The sequence below is a fragment of the Synchiropus splendidus genome, chromosome 5, assembly GCF_027744825.2.
Source record: "Synchiropus splendidus isolate RoL2022-P1 chromosome 5, RoL_Sspl_1.0, whole genome shotgun sequence".
In the NCBI taxonomy this organism is placed as follows: Eukaryota; Metazoa; Chordata; class Actinopteri; order Syngnathiformes; family Callionymidae; genus Synchiropus; species Synchiropus splendidus.
This window is the reverse complement of record NC_071338.1, coordinates 5720214-5742798: the sequence shown is the minus strand read 5'-3', so window position 1 is coordinate 5742798 and position 22585 is coordinate 5720214. Positions and strand designations below refer to the sequence as shown.

The 22585-nt window shown below is 43.0% G+C and overlaps 1 protein-coding gene across 4 annotated transcripts in view; it reads right to left on the bottom strand.

Annotated features, from left to right (window-relative positions):
• adkb (adenosine kinase b) overlaps window positions 1-22585 on the bottom strand; it is a 142647-nt gene that overhangs the window by 14123 nt on the left and 105939 nt on the right. For all 4 annotated transcript variants that reach the window (XM_053864531.1, XM_053864534.1, XM_053864532.1 and 1 more), the window contains 2 exons: window positions 8279-8314; window positions 1631-1745 (listed from right to left, as the gene is read on the bottom strand). In XM_053864531.1, coding sequence (XP_053720506.1) covers window positions 1631-1745; window positions 8279-8314 — 151 coding nt within the window. The remainder of the gene's footprint in view (window positions 1-1630; window positions 1746-8278; window positions 8315-22585) is intronic.

Below are 22585 nucleotides of genomic sequence, written 5' to 3'. Positions count from 1 at the left end.
TAAAGTGCCTTCACAGGGAAATGGAAATCTTTAATTATCTTTACATTGACATTTGTTTGGCTGGCATACATGGCGATGTTGTGACACACTGCAGCAGCGCAGCACACCGCCGGTATCTGCTCTGCTGACAGTGATCGCACTCTCAATGACATTTATCATGTTTGCCTTTGTAGATGACATCTGAGACACATTGTCTTTCATCCGCGAAGCATTCATCACGTACTTTATAGAAAATTCACAGCGGCGCAGAGCCGTGTCTTGGAGCAGGAGCAATGAGAAGAGCCAGCAGGAATTATCCATCACCTACAGCACAAGGGAAGCTTCCCAACTCTTCATATGCCTCGCTCCTGCTTTGAGATCTCTATCTACATTTCATAAAAGAGACTGCCATTTCCTCAAATGCAATTGATCGACAAAAATAAATGCTTCAAAGAAATGCTGGTTGATTCACAAATCCTTTTTAAAGAAGAGACTCCATCTCATTACATGCAAATTTTACGCAGCTACTGAGCAATTTTACATCATGAGTGATTACGGTATATTGCTTCGTGTTTTCACTTAAAATAGCTTGGCTACTGGCATCCCTGTTACTCTTAACAGCTCGCTCTGAGCTCATCAAACGCCATTAGAGTGAAATGATAAAAGGCATAACCCACTGTCATAGAAATACAATTGCAACAGTGAATGTGCATGTTGTATATAACAGTGTCATTTCACACAGAGGAATGAGAAATGTCCTTCACTGCCAAAAAATAATCCTGTTAATTGCCAGGAAAGTCCGCTGACTGATATCATAGTTACCGTATACATCTATAACTAGCTCAACACCAGCAACAATACATCGCAGTCGAAAATACGGAGAATACAAATGATGGGGAGCTGACGTATGCAGCAGGTAGAGACTGACAAGACTTCTCCTAAGAATCAAATTAGAAGCACGTATGAAGCGTCCTGAGCCGATAACCTTCCTGCTGAAGCTGTGCTCATTGGCCGTCCCTTGTGACGAGTGATATGATGGAATCTTCACCTGAGGCGTCACTGCTACCGCACAAAGAGTCTGAACTGCAGGGCAACTACTCCCATTGGCTCCAAACAAAGATCCTCTCCACTAATCAGAAATGTTCATCCTGCCTCTCACCCCTCGTACCAGCGGCTTCTCTTCACATATGATGACTCCATCATTTAACAGGGCACGGACAAATACTCTCTGCATCATCGCAAAGTCGATTTACTTGAGAAGCAGCATTGTCAACCTGTCCCCGGGGTCACTCTGCCAGCATTTTGCAGCTAGAGGGAGTCTGGAAAAAGTGCTCAGACATTAAAATGGAGGAGGATTTTCTGGAGTTCATCCAAGACAAAGTTACTTCACAAATCAATGTGAGCTTCCGGCATCTCTCACACAGAAATGACAGCATCCAGTGTGAGCATCTTTTTTTAAGCATCTGGTGTCAATACTGGAGGTTAACATCAAAGAAATTACTGATAGCACTCAGCTCTCTTGACAGCGTTCTCTTATCTATTTAAAGCTGCATCCTGCATTTCTCAGGTTGAAGTGGAGGGTAGAGACATTGAAAAGAGGCTGAGTCTTGGGATGCCTTCCAATACTGCTCAAGTGAAACGAAAAGCCTACCAACAGTTGCCGCCGTGTCATCTTTGCCCTGAGTGAAGACCACCACTCGTTGCCTTTTCGTGTTGTCCTTTGGCAGATTTTGTGTTTTCTTTGCAATATCGGCAATGTCATCAGTCTGTAAACACACATCAGAGTTGGGTTGTAACACACTGCAATTTCATATTGCTGAGCTCATTAAACATGACCTAAGATAAAATAAACACAGTTAAGCCCACTATGCATCTCATCAATCTAATATTTTACACAGATTCCGAGTCTCCTATTGTGAAATCAACAAAAGACATATGTAAATGATAGACAGTCAAAATTCAAGATTCAAGAAGCAGAAGTGAAAAAAATGAGTATTGTATGAGTATAATATTTGGGATCAGTCACACAGTGTATACAGATGAAACGTTTGGAGGAAATGTGAGGGAGGCCAGACTCATGTGTAGAGACAGGGAATATGCTGGACGAAGAATCTTAGAGATGAAGATATCAGGAGAAGAGGACAACATGAGCTTCACAGATGTGATGGATGCAGTAGCAACATGAAGAGGAGAGGTGAGACAAGGGAGGATGAAGGTGACCAATGTAGAAAGATGAAGAGGAAAAAGCAAGACATAAAATGCAGTTGTTTTTTTTTAACCACCACAGAGGGAGCGAGGGGGCGGGCAGGAAAACTGGGATCCAGAGGGTTACATTTTTTTAAACGTACTTACTACAGAGTCTTGTTGCGAATAGCTGCAGTTCACCTCAGGAAACGACTTTTGTTGTGTTGTGTTTGTTGTGTTTCAACTAAGGCCCGTGAGAGATGTCTTAAACTACGTCTGTACCCACCACTGTGATGTTATCAAAGCGGGTAAGGACTCAGCAAACGTTTCACCTGCTCTGATTTCTGATGAATACTGGTAAGCATGGAGTTGCTGACTGAGCTACCCATGGCCTTCCAAAAGAGGATGTAGCTGACACAAAGAATCACTTATTTGCACACACCTGAGGGCGTCACTTGACTTGTGATACAGGAAGTGGTTGTTACAGATGGAATTGAATAAGCACCAGTCAAACCCAAAACTCAAGGATCAGTTGTCGGCCTCAGTGAGTCTTCATTCAACTCACAGAAGATTAACCATAGCATAAGACTTCATTCCCCAAATGAGATGGAAATAAGTGAGGGAGAATGTGCTGCTGAGGAGCTGATGGAAATAGGTGGTGCGTGTACAGCGTCGGCCATGTCTCTGCTGCCTCTGTGCAGAATGGATATTCTCGCCTGGAGACAACACAACTCTCCCGAGTGGCTGGCTTTGATCATGAGAGGGATGAAAACCCACACCTGTCAGTGTCGCTTCATTATTAACTCATCATGATGTTCTATGAGCAGGTGCAATGTCTTCATGGACGTCTCGCAGTGGGGTGGACCACAGTTACCATTAGCAAACCAAGAAACCATTTAAAAATGATTCCATCAAAGGTGACCAACTTTCTCCTATGGTAGCAAACGGTACAGCAATCATACAGCTTAGGACAGCGGTTGGGAACCTATGGTTCACGAGCCACATGTGGCCAAGACTGCTCCTTGTCACCTAAGACCAATGAACTTACAGGCGTTTTATTGACATTTAAGTGTTTAAACATGCTGTTTTTGTCCATATGCTTTCCAACTTCTTCCCACTGTGTCCACAGCGGCGCACTGGTCAGCTGTAGAGGCGGAGCCATGTTGCACCAATCAACCACTGTGATTGGTCGAATAGGCTGCAAAGCATCATGGGAACTCTTTAGGTCACCGTAACTGAGTTTGATATTGAGATTTATGGGACCAATGCTACTCTGCCCCAAGTTACATTGACCATGGTAGTATGGACTGGATGTGTGCTGTACTCACAGAACCATTCAGTACCACTGGATACCAATAGACATCAACTGGTGTGGTCGACCCGGGGCATGGGGAAAATATCACTTTGACAGTTTGACAGTGGGCAACTTAACTTTGAAATTCAGTGATACCTCTGAGGTAGAGCTCAGCACAATTTCTTTGGAAGCTTGTATGACCACTTTACTGCATCAATTTTGAAAATGTATACCCCCCAGCAACGCTACATCCGCAGTTTATCCTGTTACTTCTGCACATTAAAAATACTTGGCACCAGTTTTCGATCCAAAAAGACACTTCCTGTCATTATTTAAAAGAACTGTAGCGATGGCCATAAGCACTGAAAATCAATAGCTGGCTGTAAGTAACCAGCTCTTTCTGAGTTTGTAATACGGGGTGTTTCTAACTCATTTGCCAATTGCTTGGGTCAGTCATGTTTACAGAGGACAAATGATGCTTTCCTTTTCAGAGTTACCTATGCGGTTAGTGAAATGAAATGTCACCTGCATATGATTATGGGATGTCATAGGAGAATGTGAATTAACCATGTCTGTGCATATAGTCATAGTAGAAGTTGATTTCAATCCCACATCAGAGGCACCAGATGTGACAGTCAAATACAGCCAGAGCTCCTGCCGCTAAAATAGGAAGGTTTGACACGGTCTTTTTAAAGAACCGTGTTAGCAGAGGCTGTCTGAGACTCTGCAGAGAGAATTTTGAGTTGTAATTATGCAGAAAAGCACCAAAAAAAATCAAGTATGTGGCCCTGAACCATGACAGACACAGACCCGAAAGAGAGTGTGTTGAATGAAACCAATGAGTGTTGAAGCTCTTCACAGCAAGTTACAGAAGGTTTGGAGCAAAGTCAGTTGATCCCAAATTGAGAAAATGGAGGCTAGCTGGCTACATTGATAGATCAAGTCCAACATCAGGAAATTGCTAAGCTGAAAAAAAAAATAAAATCAGAAAACAAAGGGATGAAAATGACAAAATAAAGGTGGCAATTAAAAAAAACTGAACAAAGTCAAAAATGTTCTGGGTGAAAACAATCGCTCCTCAAGCAAAAGCAAAGCGAACAAAACGGAACTAATTGGCCAAGGCTGTGAGCAAAGAACAGGTTGCTATATTCAGGGCCTGAAGACATGGGGGCTGATGATCTCAGGCTCTTCACAGAGGAATATCATATCAACTCTGCAAATGTAGGAGTAATATAGTCTTCTAATATGCCTGGTTGGAGAAATGTACTTGGACCACAGTCCTATTGACGTCAATAGTAGCTAGCACAGTGATGTATCTGACAAAAAGGATAACGGGATTGGTGATGTGACAAATAACTGTCCTGGACAAATAACTCCACCACCGCCCTCATGGGACATGAGAGCGTGTCTTTGATTGTGCAGGAGACGGAGAATGCATTTGTTTTTTTTCCCCTAAATTCGACAAAGTCTCTCAGGATTTAGTTTGTTTTTCAAGACGTCAGCAGCAGCCTCCTTCTACCCCACTCCTATACAGGAAGCATCTCACTGCGGGGAGTCTCACAGACATGACTCGCTACAGATTTAGCAAAAGAGAAAAAAGTCATGCTCAATCAAGGAAATATTCCCACGATTCCTCCTGGCTTTCCATTCTTGTTGACAGAGTTTATATTCCTGTCAGTGGGAGTTTGGGTTTATTGTCTGGATGTGAGATTGAATAGTTATGTGTGTTTGCCTCCTGACAGCTAAAAGTCACAAAGAGAAAAAGCGGTGCAGCTGTAATTACAGTTCCACAGTCACAACTGTGTTACTGTTCTTAAAAAATGATGTCAAGCATGAAATAAACAGCAGAGAACTGGCGAGCATTGTGAAAGCATTGGGGTTGTGGGAATAATCACAGATCGGCACTGGCTCACTGTAAGCGATGAGCTTTTACACCTCTAAATGTGTCCCAAATGTCCTTTAATCAGCGCTGAGAGGTCCAGGGAGACCCCGGGTTGAGGAAAAATGGGTGTAAGACTCTAAGTAAGTGCTAATGGTGAGGTTAATACAGAGGTTGTTAGCAAGCGGTGGCAGAGAAAAAGGAAGGTAATTTGTTACTGTGACCGAATGTAACCACAAGCACTTCTCCAGATACTGAATACTGAAACCACACGGAGCTTCGGCACGTTGTCGCTCTTTAGTTTTATGTTCCGTGGCATAAAAAAAGGCTGCTAGAGCCAGGTTCACGCTTTAAGAAGCTGCAGCAGCTAGTGTCTCGGTTGTCGAGCGACACGGCATGAAGCAACATCCTGCTTCAAGAAAATAGGATTTTAAAGAATTAAATAAAAAAACACTGCTCGTCTTGCTGAGCAGCTATGTTGAAAGAAAACAGCAAAATGAATCAACTAGTCATGTGCTCTCCCTGATATGAACCCGGCTGACACTTTTCAGCTGGTAAAGTCGCCTCTGAAGTCACGTCAGGAGATCTAGCACACACTGTAGACGAGACTGACTTTTGACATCGCTGGGACCGTCAACCAAAACAAAAGGGGCTGCTCATATCTGATCTAAGGAATGAAAAAAATAAAAAGTATCATTTTCTAGGGTTTAATAACCGTTAAAACCTGTAAAGTCAGTGACTGTACTAGTCACAGTACTCTCACAGAACGGATCAGATCACAAGTTGGGTAGATTATCCAACGTAAAATAGTTGAACATAAGTCAGTGAACGTCACTTTAAACTTAGTGACGTTTAATCACCCGGTATTCTCAAGTTCCACTGCCAGGTCATTCCCGGAGTTCTGCGCCTCCAGCGACGTTACTCAACATGAGAGAGACATGACAACGCTTGTGGGATCTTACACATGGTGACTATTATGATCAGTCCTGGGATGATCAATAACATGGCGAAAAAAGAGTGGAAAAGTATAAGGTGAGTCTTGGCTTTATTTTTACGGGATAAAACATAGCAGAATGGTCAGGAGCTGAACATGCCTCGTGTCCACCGTGAGAGCTGCAAATATGAAAATCAAATTTAAATGTTGATGGCATGCAAAAGACCCTTTGCTCCTTTACCCTGTACTACTTCCTGTCATATCTTTCACCATATTGGAATGTTTGTATAAAATTAGAACAAGGAAAAAGTCATTGGTAAGCCTATGGACTTTCAATTCCCGCATTTACTGAATTGCCTTTGCACCATGGACATGAGCCCCGATACTCTTTTCAACGTGGATGTATATGTTTTTCACAGCTTGACTTGGAAATAATAATAAATAATTTTAAATAAAATCAGTTTCTTTCCAAATGACTGTGTTCATCGATCTGAAACGTGTTAAACATCTGGGTACCAGCATGAAATGAGGTGAGGAATGATACAATTCTGGGGATCCATGAGTCAAAGTCTACAAATCAGGGTTACATGGACTTGGGCAGAAGGGTTTTTGTGTGTGGTTCTGCACAGAAACATGAAATGCTGGCCAACAGTTCACAGATAAACTGGGGCATATAAATTGATCAATCAGTACGAGCCGCACCAGAGTCCTAAAAATCGTGCTATGCATACGTCCATTGAAAAGCAACAGATATGAGTGAGTAGACTCGGGTTAATGTGCACGCCAGAGTCAACTAAATGTGAGTCTGTGCAGTTGAGTTTGCTGATTATGTAAAGCAAACCACAATGCTTGTGATGTAACATGTAATGGGATAATCTCCATGGAAACAGAGCCAACACTTGAAGCAATAGATTTGGTTACACCACGACAAGTGGCTGTGCCTGCTGAATCCCTTCATCGTTTGGTGCTTAAGGCAGAATGACAAACAACCAATGAATGAGCGAGAGCCACTCTGATGAAGCTGATGAGTGTGATTGTTGATGAAAAAAAAAATCAATTCCATGTATTGATGACAAATGTCATCGTACAGAAAGCATCTGGCGAATTAGGCTAGGAAATGTGGAATTGTAACAACTAGAAAAGTCATCCCTCCTCCCTCTGTGTGCGCGTGTGTGTTTAGTGAGGCCTCCTCCATCACACATCCGCCACTTTCACTCCCCCCTCCCTCCTCGCAGCCTGACTCTCTTCTCCTCTCTTAAACCTGTCACTGCCGTCAGGATTGTATTTCTATTCCAGTCACGTTGATCACACCGTTAGTGATTCTGGATGACAATTATTCACACAGAGCTGAGCCGTATTCAACGCAGCTCTACCTTTGAATGAGAGAAGGCACTTAAAAATACCTGCGCCCATTTCCAAAAACTGGCTTTTGCCAGTGGTGATTTCCACATTCAGGTGAAGACAACAAGGGCTATGCAAAAGCCAAGTGAAAAATAGAGCGGGGGAGCATTAATTTTACACTCAAGAGGCAGCCCCGCCATGAAAACAAGGACTGTGATTTTCATTTCCATAATCTAGAACCACAGGTGGCTGTAATTTGGTTATAAAAAGACTACAGTCAAAACGCTGCAGCCGGGAAGCGGAGACATACAGTATCATCAGTGAGTGTGATGGAGATAATGAGCAGGCTTTTTAACCAGGCAACCTGATGAGCCTGAAGCCTGCAGAGAAAGGCTTGAAACCATGCCCAACTTCTCAGCTTCCCAAGAGGCTTTTCAAAATTCAATAAATAACATCTGTAGGCGATGTTGGGTGCAGACCTAGCGGAGTGCGTCATAACAGAGAGTTGGCTGAACAAAGAAACCATGACGACTGCCAGGTTTCCATAGCAACTGCAGCAAGGCCTGGAGAGTATAATAGCACATCAATCACTGTCCAGAAAGAACTTCATTATCAGCAAAAATAAAGCGTTAGGATCTGTTTAGTGTGCAATTGCTGGTCAACTCACCTCAAAGCCCAGCTCTTTGGCAAACGTCGCCGCCTCCTGCAGAAAGAAAAAACACAAATAACAGCAATGAGCAATTAATTACAGGCGGAGGCACGATGGGAACGCAACACTCCTGAGATAAAGACATCTCACTCTCCTCCTCTCACATGTGCAGCCGTGTCACTTGAGAATAAGTAACCTGAGTTAGTGTTGCACTGCCAGCCACTGATTTAATAGGCACACAGCCCATCCATTTAATCCATCGCCCGGCTCGATCTCATCTTTCCATAGCTGAATGAGATAACAGCGCTTCGACCTGTGGCCATGATACCGCCATTAAAAGCATCCAGGATGTGCTTGTGCAATGTGGAAATCCCTGACTGAAGCCATAATATATATATATATATATATATATATATATATATATATATATACTGAGACAAACATTCAACATGAGAAAGAGAACTGTTGAATTCCAACAATTCTGGAATTCTGGAGTCATTAAACCGACTCCAGTTGCTCTGCTAAATTCAGTCCACATAACTTAGCAACAGAATCAGTGACAAAGTGCAATGAAGTTGCAATTGAAATTATTATTACTAGAGTAGTGCAGCAGACTGACATAGGTAAAATAGGAAGTGCCAGTGCATTAGTTATGCCATAATCCCACAGGCTATTCCAAGGAACATGGTCAAAGTGCCAAAAATAGTTTGCCTCTTTAACAGAGAGTGGGCTTGTGGAGGTCCTCGAAGTATCATTTCCAGCTTCAAACATCATTTCTAGGTGAGGGGTGATGTCACCCCTGCACACACTTGTGACGTGGCACAGCGCCCTATTCATGAGTTAATAGTAACAAAAGTAGTAACAAAGAGCGATCCAGAATATCTCACAGAGGGAGGTTGAAGACAATGTGCAGCAGAAACAAATGTGAAAATATGTCAGGTGTGATTCTGTCACTACAGGGGCTCTGTGTCTTCTTGTAACACAACCCACCAGTTGTTGTTGTTGTTGTGGTAAGGAACGCACTGGTCCAGAGACAGTCAGAGTATAATAGAGGAGAACATCGGGATACATGGTGCGCCACCAATGCAAGCTCTTAATTCTAAATCAAGTCGCAGGAAGCCAGTCTAAATTGGCAATACATGTCATGATTTGAAAGAAGCTGACAGGGTTCGTATGTATTTCAGGCACTGCATGCTCTATGTTTGGCAGTTGCTGTTCTGGGTCTGTTCCACTCGACAGTTCTCAAACGGGATCCGTGTGCGTCTGCAGCTGTTGACACAATGACGAGTACTTCAAGTGACATCCAGGCAAAATCCATCCCTGCGCGAAAAACGTCTTGATTTTCTTCTGCGATTGCACTGATGGTATGCTTCCTCCCAGATAAAAACACACTTTTATGAGAAAGATGAAGGTGGTGCTCAGGCAAACAAGGTGAGAGATAAGATGTCAGGAAGAGTGCACATGCCGGCTGCAGCCATAGTTAGCACAACCATATCAGAATGTGTGAGACGTTACTGCTGTCAGAGGCTTAAACAGTCAAAGGGATATTTTTAGAGAGCTTAAGCTAATAATCTACAGCCAGCGAGGGGAGGCAGCGTCTACGGTTACTTGCCAAGCAAAATGAAGAAAGAACTTTATGCAAAGGGCAAAGTATCACACTTTGTTTTCTTTGACACGGCGAGTGACAGAAGCCAGATTTAGAGAGCGCTGCAGTGTGGTCTGTTAGATAAGCAGCTTGGACCTCGTGTCCAAGTAAAAGCTCATGGTCCATCATCCAATTCACCCTTATCGGGTGTCATGCTGGGTGGACTCGCAATACTGGGAGGCGTTGAGTTCTCAATGTTTGGACAAAATAGAATGGAGACTGTTTCAGATTAGAAAAAAGGTGCCAAGTCTTGAGGGTCATACATCACCTGATCTCTCTCAGTTGTTGTGAATGCTGACATACCCCCAGAAACCTCTGAAGCCTGTCATGGGGAGACAGAGATATGGGCCAATGCGCTTAGGCCACCGTCCCTGAGATCCCTGACATCCGATAAGAGAAAACACTGCAACAACAGGAGCCGATTAGCTTAGTCCTGCTGTGCTGCCACCCAAAAAGGAACTAGCCCGAGCTCAGTTTGTGGATCTGGAAGGTGAGCGTCAGCTGGAAGGGGGACAGGGTTTTGAATGGAAAGTTAAGTTTAAAAGTCGTGTCTGATGGTTCAACTGTTTGCAACTACAATGACAGATCATCGTGGGAAGTCAGCGCAATTGAGCTTGATTTTGAGCGTGATGAAACCTCACATGCCACTTGGCTTCACCTGCTTGTGTAATGGCAGAATATGATGGATGAGATAGAATGAAGTGAAGGCAACTGGTCTCATTTATGATGGTACCGTTCAGAGAGTCATATGAGAATCAGAGAAAATCTTCAGGATTGGTATTGTTTTAACGATTTACCTCAAACGAAAGGTAGCCAGTGATTGAAAGTCAAAAGATAACGGTGACATATGTGACGACAGGAAGCTTTCTTCCACATCTCCATTGGTGCACTTAGCACACTAAAAGTATGACGTTTGAAAAGGATTGTTTTAGCCTGAAATAGCTTGGTTTCAAATTGAGATTAAATTACTTGAGTTAATAATTACATTATTGCAAATATCATAAAAAACCATGCTTCTATGAAGAGCCTTTATCCAGTGATAAATCATTCTTCTCCACTGCACTTCCTGAGGTGCATACACAATGACTTGACAGTGCAACCGAAATTTCAAAAGACACATTTTCTAATATGTTTCAACTTGTTTCAGTGATTGTCAGCGTGAAAAAAGTGAGTGTTAGACACAGAACAAAAATCCAATTTCAGTGTTTCTCAAAGAATCTAAATCAAAGAGCAAAGCTCAGAGCTGAGGTTAATAAAAGTTGATAAGCTGAAAAGCGGAACTCCCCAGGGCGATTCAGAAAATAGGCATTTTCTTGACCGTGTTAGCCCAAGCAGATGCCGACGCTGAAATTGAATTGTATTTGACATTGTGTTAGGGGACGTGATACTGAGGAGGCTGCAGCCTTGACAAGTTATTTACAGCAGCAACCTTGTTTGCTTCCTTCTTTCGGGGCATTTCAATAAGACTTGAACTTTCAGCAAATAAGTGGTTTCACTCACTTGCCATGTGGTGAGGGAGATGCTGCGTTGCTGTGAAGTGGTCGGGCTGGGAAACAATACGCCCAGCGGCAAAAAGTCAAGTCAACTTATTTAAATTGGCCAATATATTTAAAAAAAATAAAGTTTGTTTTGCCTGCACAAATTATGCAGTCATACTCGACTTGAGGGCTCTGACATGGTGTTGCCACAGACTTTATTTGAAATCTCTAGAAAGTAATGTCTGTGCTCAAATTTGATGCAAACTGTGTTGCATTTATCGACTCCCTCAGGACTGCCATGTGGAAATTCACTGCCGATGCCAAGTTAAAAAAAAAAAAAAAGCAACTGGTGACTGCCAAGGCTCCGAAACAGGGATGACCAGAGAAAGAAAAGTTGGTCTCACTTTCACAGAAAGTTCATGAAAAGACACTGTAAGTGTAAATGTATACAAAGTAGAAACATTTTAGATTTTTTTCTAAAATAATATAACATGATGAACATAAACCACATGGTCTCTGACACTTTTACTCATCTTAACCTTCTGACTATCAATAGCAGGATTGTATCGAAGGTAAACTTCCATGAGTTGTTGGAAGTGTTACACTCCAAAAATGCTATAATGTGCTTGCCTAAGCTCTGTTGAAGATGATGGACAGTGCTGGACATGTTTGAGAGTGTTGAGTTCCCCAAAATTACTTTGGTCAGTTTACTTTATTGCAAACCAGTCTCGGGATCCACACAACACACTTTGTAGCCAGGCCATTTTACAACAGTCCCAATCCTGTTGATGACAGTGACGGGCATATTTGGGTTTCCTCCAAATATAGAATATATCTGTGGCTTAATTGGGACCATAAATACAAGTTTGCATAGTGCAGCAGAATGAAACAGTTTTTTCCCCATCATCACCACTAACAAGACAATGGCCCAGCGACACATGCGGTGTTGTTTTTGCATCCAAAGACGTCAGTGATGCGAGGCAGCGATCTTTCATAAATGTCGTCGAAACACAACATCTGGCTTTCAACTCAAGCATTTCCAGCCACATTACAACACAAAACATTACCGGCTGGGAAGGGGGTGGAGAGTGAATAACTAATCTAGAGACACCAATCCGGGGGGGATTGTCAGCGGCCTTGACATGGCCTTGGGGTAGCGAACGCGACTCCCTCTGTATGTCGGGACATAAACCCTCAGCAGGAGTCCAGGAAAGTGCCGGCTCAAAGATATGTGGGCTGATAAGAGCCGCCCTTGATCATTAATATGATGATGCAGGCAGATAGCACCTCCCTCACGAGGGCGTGATGGAGGGAAGCCGCCTGCAGGACAGATTGCCCAGAATAAATCACCTGCACCGAGCGCCAGCTAAGTTCCCAGGAGAATGCAGCAATCCTGCTCAAGTATGACCAACTACAAACATCAGGGTAAACACAAGCATGCACCGACACATGCGCGCGCACACACACGCACATACACTCACAGGCATGAAAGAGATAGGCCCGCCTCTGGGACCTAACAACTGATGAGTCTTGTTTTATTGGGTCATTAAATGGCATATTTAATTTCTGAATAATTATTTTCTTAAAGGGCCTGGAGAACATTCATATCAGGATTTTGCATTGTACACAAATGAGTTTTGGCGGCATGCACTTAATATGTTGTTATGTGAGACCTAAAGCACCACTGGAATTCTACAAATGAATGTGGAGCGCAACAATGTACTGCATTAACTGGCTTTAATAAAATGGATACTTTTAACATGTGTTTGCTGTGTTACTTGTTCTTCTACTAATCCATTCCCAACATTAAGAGGAATCTTCTAGGCCAGATGTGACCAGTGCAGTTGCATTTGATTGGACAGATTTACATGCTCTACAACTGAGAAAGATTTTATAGCACAGGCTGATGGGGACGAGCACCTCCGTTGCCCTGCTGAAAAAAAGTGTTAGCTAGAGGTGGATCAAGATCAGTCAGACAGAATGAACAAGTTGTGCTGACTTGTGACGTTCTCTCATCTCATATCATTAAGCTAAAAAAGGTTTGAGGCTTTCATAACCTCCTCTGTTAATGTAGTTTAAAAATACATTATTTTTTATACATTTCTATCACAAAATGTGATGTGCTGTGAGGACACATTCTCCAGAGTTTGAAACAATGCTAAGTGCTTGTTACTTTGAACCAGAGGAAATTCTCTGAACTTTACATTTATCACAGAAAAATATGCCCTTTCAATAGAAAAAAACTTCTTTTTGAAGTTTATTGCTATTACTTCCGTGAAATCAAAAGCCAACCCAAATAACAGCTTGCTATTATATGATGGTCTCCGCACTCGGATTCTTACAACTTTATATGAGTCATTATTTTTTACTTTGTGTCTACGTCAAGTTGAAGGTGAAACCTCATGCACAAAAAAGAAACTTGTAACAACAAGTACAGTGGTTTACATTGGTTGGAAAATACTCAAAATGAGTCAAGTACACGCATGTTCCCATTCCAACTATAATAAAGGTCACAGGCCACACAGACAAAGGAAAGTACATCATGGAAAAAGATCACCTGAAGGAAAGCAAGAGGGAAAATCAAGAAGGGCAGAACAGTTCTTCTTCACACTGTTCATTTCAATCACGAGCAGAGCAGTGTGCTGCCTAAAAGCTAAAATCACAGCCACATTTCCTGGTACATGATGACGCTTAATGTGTATACAAGACTCCACCTGTAAGTTAAAAATATGCAGAAATACCCTCCTTGAATTAGTGAGCCAGGCGCAGCAAGCAGGAGGTTGACCTCACTTTCATGTGACTGCATGTAACAGTGTCCTTGTCAGTCCATTACAACCTCCAGCAATGTTACCAGCCTGCCAGTGAGTCCGAGGGGACTGCAGAACCACCTACATCAAGGGTCCAAAGGCTAAACAATGGGTAACATGTGCAGTACATAAATATCTGGGCAGATAGCTGTCTCAGAGTGGCAGAGCACTGTTTGCATAACAGAGGATGTCACCAAAAGCAGCAGGAAAAGCCCAGCACTGAAGGGGTCTGCTGGGGCTAATGGAGGCGGTGGCAGTAGCAGTGGCGGCTTTGTGCTGGGGGAGGTAGTTATCAGCTTGATGGCCTTATCAGCACTGAGGGCCTCTGTCACCATCTCACCTCTGGGTTCTTACACGAGGTCAGTATACAACACACGGCAACACACAAACAGGGTTGGATCCATGAAGGGCAGTGCAGTTTGTGCAGCAAAGACCTAGGAAACAGCAGATACAGACACTACAAATCCCAGCTGGGGGCCAAGTTGCACTGTTTGTAATGTACTGCAAGAGTGGTCCAAATAACTGTCTACTAAAGTAGCAAAGCACAACACGCCCAAGAAAGGATACTAAGTGAAAGGATATGACAGATATGGAAAAGTTGCTTAGTCAAAAATATGTTAGAGTTGACTGATTATTCTGAGAGTCCATCACACACAGGCCTAACATGAGAGAGCGTGGCGAGTACACCTGGACAGACTGTACACATTACGGAATGATAGTGGCAACTCAAACCAACAGAACGACATAAATGATGCCACATAAAATCGGTGCCCAAAAACATACGCCGTCTCCTCCAATGCTTGGAAATACAGATTTGCATCACAGATTGGTCCGTCCATGACCCGGTCAATAGCCTTTCTTTCACAACATAAGACAGTCAGAATTCACTCCGAACTAGATCATTGCCAAGGAGGTTATGCTTTTTCAACAGCATTGGGCCTGTATGTGTGTGTTCAAAATAAGCCGGAAAGTTGTGGACGGATTTGGATGAAACTTTCAGGAAATATGTCAAAAGAAACAAGTGATTCACGATGATTATTTTGGGGAGTAATCTGGATCACCCTCTGGATCCAGGAACTTTTACTTGATAAACTGCATGTACATGTACTTGATCCCTTGAGTGTGTTGGCGTGCATGAGTGCCAAAATAGCTCAGTTTGGAGGGTGTTTGAGTGAAGATCTAAAGGTCTCTGGTCCTATTCTGGGCTTCGACAGTGACATGGAATCACTCTTAATTAGATTAATTATTATGTGTGAGATGATTAAGTACCTACCACTTCCTGTCATTGAGGATTTGGGTTGGGGGTTGTTTGTCGTACACCTGTTCCCACCTGTGACAACATTATAGATTTCCATCCTTACAAACAAACAAAAATATCTAATGTAACGCAACCAGTGTTTTAACAGACGACAAGTCAATGATAGTCAGTCAGTTACCTGTGAATCATATTCTCACAAATTCTATGCAGGGTCTCGTTGCAGCCGCTAATACTGACAGAGAAGTGTGTTTCTGAATGGAGCTTTTGGGATCACTGTCCATGACCTCCTGTGATCAATACAAGTGTTTGGCTGGTTCTATTTACTTCTTAATGGAAAACAAAGATCTCTGCAGGAATTCGCATTCTTCAGACAGTCAACAACACAGAGAATGAACAGCTCTGAAAATAATTTGGACCATGTGGTCGCAGAAGGGACACGTGAGGTTGTCTGAATGAATTGGCCGTACGCGAAAATAAAGCCGAAGTCAAAACGCCAATCGTTGATGTGGTGTAGGACGACTGCTCGCCAGATGAAAAGCCTTCGTCGTCGCATTACTCATGTATGCACATCACTTACTGCTGATAGATGGGGCATGATGAGCCAAACAAACAAATGGTTGTTGGAGCAGGAAACACTTGGCATGATATGATTAGGAAGACAAAAAATGAGGAAAACAATCATTTCATTGGATTGAAGTGGAAGAATCAGGCAGATGAATGGGATCTATTATCGGTGACATGAGGCAAATGAATAGGGTGGAAGGGAGGAGTGATTTATTATTGTTTGTCATCTAATAACGCAGTATTTGTGACTGTGAGGAGGACAGGGGACTGGGAACGCAACTGTAAATCTCAGCAACGGCTCACGTTGGTGGTTGACTTTCCCACAATTTCTGCATTACGTGTCATTTATAAAGGGGACCGTCTGACGGCTGTCAGCTATAGAAGATCGTACTGAAGGACAGTTAGCGCAGCAGTAGCTGCAGTCCGGTCCCCTAGGTAATGTCCTTGGTGTCAAATGCAATCAGCACAAGTGGACACACTCTTGGCAGTTTCTGAACAAGGGTAATTGATAAATAATAATATAAGCTGCAGACAGCGTGACCCACCGGGGGACACGCCGTTTTCATTCTCTCATGAATGTGATAATGTAAATATTAAATAGCAAGCATCGTGCACTGCAACTGTCATGTCTGATCTCTCATAAAAGTGGAAAACTGTGTGATTTCATTCGAGTTTACACTTAGCAAATTCAATGGTGTCCACTAATATTGCAAAAGCCAGTTAGTGGCAGTGTTGAGAATGAAAAGGAGTTTGACAGCTCACTTCTCCTCAATGCCTGACACAAACTATAACATATACACTGGACAGATATCGCTGGTCAGAACACCACGCTGTGAATTTTGGACTCAGGAGATGAGTGTCTGGAAAGGTGTCCAAACTTCTGCAGCATCTATATCCTCTGCTCACCCCTGCTGTGACAGAAATACACTAGCATCAACACCATCAGGACATGGGAACGATTGATCTGCTCCCTATCTCCTCTTCGCCTTGAAAGGCCGACCAACATGCCGCCATCTCTAGGTTCAAGGTGCACAATGGTCTCATATTTCTAGCTGCACTGCCAAAAGACCACCCTTTTGTCCCGGCTTTTCCGAATATTTCATGGTTCAATCTCAGTTTGAGGTTGTGGAGGGCGGCTGGAGTGATGCGCAATTACAGTGGTTAGCTGGACTCTGCTGCTGGAGCTGATCAGAGTTCCACAGCATCATGACTCACAATGAAGGCAGCCAGGAAAAACAGAGGAATCTTTCTGCTCTTTTCAACCCGTCCCACATATGTTCAGCAAGTTCCACGTCTTTGGATAGGAACTATGAAAACAGTGGTTTCCATGTAATAGGGACTGTTGCTGTTTTTGAGGGTTTGGGAAGTTAGTGACGGCCCGTGGTGACAGTGTTTGGGACGTGCTGATGTATGACTGCCACACCGGTGCATGACAATGATAAATAAGCCAACCACGGGATCAAATAAATCACATATGACTTGCTCAACAGACCAGAGTGCTTTTACCACAGGCTTTGAAGAAATCATTAGACTGAGTTTTCATTTGACCCTGATATCCCCAAATTTCCCCAAATTGCCATTTATTTAGGTAATGTTTCTCTGTATGCCCAGTGGTTTCTTAATAAGAACCCTGGCACAGGCTCCTCATTAGCAGAATGACTTCTATCCATGTCAGGAATAACTGCACATCAAAGAAGCACTTGACTTAGCACACGGGAGCACTTGAAAGCTTTTACCGTTTACCCCTGGCAAGCCGTCTAAAAAAATGGGCGGGACACGTCCAGCTAAAATGTCGAGACAAGTCAAACTGCACTAAATCCTCCAGTTGCTTGCATTTAGATTTAGATGGTAATTACACAAAAGAATCTAGATTCACTTCATTCTTTCAACTTCTGTAGTAGATCCTGAGACATGGCTCCAATTTCGAGCTTTTTCAACAACGGATCGTTTTTAAATTCAATGACTCCCAAATGTCATGAGACGCTCAACTCCTGTCCAGACTCACTAAAGTGTGCTGTAAAGTAGCCTTTAAATCACTTGTGGTGCAGCCAATAGGTCAAATGAACATCAGGACAAGATTTAATAAGTATATTTAGGCAGTGCCAAGTAAAAAAAAAAAAAGGATATGAATAAAATTAGATGAGTGCAATACAGCGGCAAGTATGAGTGAGCAAAATCGTCAGCATAACTGTTCATCAAGCCGCATGTGTGGAAAACATCTCCTGCTTCTCAGAAGCTTATTTCAGTATCGGAGCACAGTGAAGAATAAGTTTGATCTGGGATGTTACTATGAGCATATAGTTTGAAGTAATTTTGGAAGCCGAGGAGCAGCTCGTATTGTCATAGTTCCAACTGCTGCCTATCACGCTGACGTGATGGACTATTGGACTAATGGGTTTGCTGACGTTCAAAAGTGAGAACCACTTTCTGCTGAGTCATCAGCGTACACCGCAGGCCAACAACCTTTGTGTGAGAGTGAGCTTTTTCTAAGGCAGTGACGGATCCCAAGACTCTTAACAGTGTGATGCACCAATTACCTTCAGTGATTCAGAATATTACCAAGAATTATGAATTACAGTATGCGCCGGACTGATCCATTGATTCCTCACAAAAACATTCAATTAAAAACTAAGGCTAGTTTTAAAAAAATAAAATTTGTGAAAAAAGGAAAGAAAACACAAAAGAACAATGCTGTAACCTTCGCTGACTTTGGAGACAGATTATCGTAATGCAGAGAACATAAACACACACTTGTGTGTGTCTCAGTGATCCTGTTATGCAGTAGTGATGTCACTTTTCACCCTCTTGACATTCTTCCAGCAGGATGATTCTAAAGTAACTAACTGAGCCCGACAGTGAGACCGGTTAACATGGGGCGTACGCTCGGTCCAGTTCGTGAACCAGCCACGTGGTGCAGCCGATTGCAAGGCTTCACATGTCAACAGCTACATCCAACTGCAGTTGTCGATATGCAATTTTGTTTCATGTGCACTGGATCGGTCGTTGTGCCGACCACACCAAAATGGTACAGTTCGAGTTAGTTGGCCGCTACAGCCCCTGCTTTAAACAGATGATCACTATATTTGTGGTAGATTTTTGTCCGATCGTTGCAGCCAAACAACAGCATCAAATGCTGCACTGAGTTCCAGTCAACCCAGATTGCGAAGAAGCGAAGAAAAAGCAGTCAGAGGCTGTGGTAAAATCCAGAATCATCTGTATTCATAGCCGACTGACTTTTAAGTAGAAGCCTCATAAGAAATCACATCAGGCAGCTTTCTCACTTATCAAGCATCTGTGCTAATGCAAGTTGTGAGTCATCACGCTCTGTGACTGAAGGTCAGAGTACAGGTCTTCTGAGCAGAAAGCATGTGACTCATCTCAGAAGCAGCACATTCAATTAAAATTTAGTGGTGAAAGAGCAGCGTGTAATACTTTGTCTCCTCCTCAAGTGACACATCGTGATTGTTCTGCGCTCCACCTCCCAGTTGGCCTGTGGGCTCTTGTGAATAAACACATGGAGGTTAATGTCTCATGTTCTTCTATGTTGTGTGAAGACAGTTCTGACAGGGTGGGTATGGGAGAGGGAGGAAAGCTGCTTCTGTAATACACTAATCTGCCTCTCACATCTCTTTGTTTGAAGCAGCGAGACGGAATATTTTCCTGAAGCTACTGTTGAGGAGCACATCTTCAGTCCGCTGTGGGTGAGCTGTCAGGGGGAGATTCTCTCTCCGGTTCTTTTATGTGTGTCTGTGTGTGTGAGAACACCCAGCATATCCTGAGGGGTCTTTAGTGAACTTGCCATCACCCACACATCCTGACAGCAGAGAGCACGCACTTCCGTAGTCCTGCACACGTCACAGAGGCGATAAACAGCCACGGGCCTCGCAGAGGAGATAAGGCTTCCAAGCAGTCTATTAAACAAACAAAGCCAGATGACGATTCTGGAGTGATGTTAAGAAATGACGCCATTTTGCCCATGTATCTCCACCGCCTGAGTCTTTTTCCATGCTCGCAGACAGACACGTACAATATACTTATACACCCACTTCAGCCTGTCCTGGAAAAATCATTAAGTCCACACACACACAGACACATGCACAGACACACTCTGACAGTAGATGGAGAAAAAAGCCATGACAGCCAATATGCCAGAGAAGCTCATGACAATAACCTTCTGCAGTGCTGCTTGTATTCTCCGGCTGGATCATACGGAAGTGAAAATCTACCAACCAAAATATTAGGCCGGTTGCATTGAAACCAAGTAGACGGCGGGAAAGAATCCATATCATTCAGGTCTCATGCCTGGGAGAGTTGGCAGCTCCTCTTGAAAACAGCTTGAATATTTCAATAATGACAACTCAGCAAGGCTATTAGCAAATCACTTGGCGTCGCTTCCATTTCTGCTCCATAGCTCACTGATTGAGTTTCAGATGCCAACTTCCATATAAGTCTGAGAGGACGCATAGCTGGTGGACTGGTGTTGATTTTCACATCAACTTAAAAAGACTGTATAAGCAATGACATGATAAAAGGAACATGAATATTGAGCGTGACCATGCATAGACAGCTAGTCATAGTCAAGACACAACCATCCTTTCAAAATCAACAGGATTTAAAAAACAATGAAAGAACAATTCCTGCAGTAGTGCCATTGACTTTCATGTGATGGAGGTCTGTGGTGGCCGTTTTTCTTATTTTGTACATATACACACTGATAAATAGTTTTAAAAAAACAGTGCAGTGACATTCCTGAATTGGAATGAGATGAGATCAGAGAGGTATTATCAGCCCATATTACTGATTTAATACCAATCTATTGCTCTTTCCACTGTCCGTTTTTGGGGAGGGTTGTTGACAAAGAACATGACTCCAGTTCCAGCGACGATAACCATTAGCAGCACCTCAGTTTATTATAGGGGAATTCGCGAAAGGCAGAGCAGTTTCATGTCCCTTACTGTACAACGTATTACAAGATGCCCGCTGACTATGAAGCATCTATCCAGCTCATGCATATGCAAATGTAAGATTTCAAGCCAATCAGAATACAAAGAATTAATGGGGGTGTTAAATATTAATCATCAAGGACACGCTTGTGAGCAGCATAGAATTTGGTTCAAAACAATGAAAATACTTACACAGTGGGCTTTTCTAAATGGTCTAGCGAACTTTTTTTTTTCTTAATTTGTGATAATAACTGTCGGTGAACCAATGGGAAAAATGAAAGTTCTCAAAAGTGTGTACTCCTCCGACTTGCATGGCTGAACCTGTACCATCCTCCATATTTGATCCAGGATTATTATTTACAAAGTTACCAAGGTGTTTGGAATACCTTTTAAAATGCTTCGCAACAATGCAGAAGTTGACATCAGACTTCATAAATGAAAGACATTGTCCTGGGTCACAGTGATTTGTAAAGCAAATTAAAACTGAAAAAGTCGCTGGTGCAAATGAAAAGGTCGCTGATGAATTGGCAGAAATATTAAGGACATGCATGCGCACACACCTGTGCTGATGACCTACCGTTTGCTCACAGTGAGACTGCAGTTGTCTCATTCTAACAGCATACACACCTGCACCACAAATCTAAAAACCTGCTTTCACAGCGTGGCTGTCAATCAAGTTTGAGGAGCCCTTAAATCTTGCACTATGTCTTGGGTGTTAAGCATTGGATGGAACCCAAATACATCCCGTACAACACCCCCTTTTACAAAGACTGGTGTGATGTTTAACGGCTGCGGGAGAAGCAGGTTGTTGTGTGCTGGCTCTGCTACAACAAACTAAGCTCCTCATCTGTGAAATATTTTATTAAGAGGGCGTTTTAAACCCTCCACTGAGCAAAGAAAGATATCAAGCACATAAAATGGTCTAAATGAAGAAAGCAATGAATCCAGGCTTAAGCAAACATCAGTCAGAGTGATTAATTCTGTCTTGATAAATCACTCCCTTTGTCAGCGATAGCTTTTAAATTCCACAATACATCCTTGACAGGAATGATTCAATGCTTTTCCATTTGTGTGGTTTATCTTCTGAGCTGCAATCAGGGAAGCAAATTGTGGCTAATTTTATCGGCAAAATCCACTGGCATGTGGTAACAATGGCAGCATTTGCCTCATTCTGGTCTAATGAACTGCAGCTATTAAATGGAGGGAGAAGCGATGCCCTGGGTCTTTTGTCAGGTTGTCATATGCCGGGTAGCGGAGGACACAATTAAGCAGGACTTGTTTCCCTGTTGTCACAGCACGGCTTTAACTTCTCATTTGAGAAGCGTGAAAGTCTTAGCAACATTATTCATCACCACTCAAAATGCCCTGGAAGCACATAACGCATCAGCCTTAGCCTTTCCACCACCCGAGACGAGAGCCTAGCGCCACGGCCGCGTCCCAAAAAGGCAGTTATTACAGCATGATATGTTATATAAGAACATGGCTGCTGATAGGTCAGCACTGCCGGCTGATGTCAAGATTCAAACAGGAACCAACACAGTCAAGTAGGACAGACGCAAGACTTCCAAAAACACATGCCTGGCACGCACACACACCTCTCGAACCAAGGCTGACGGCAGAAGCTTATGGG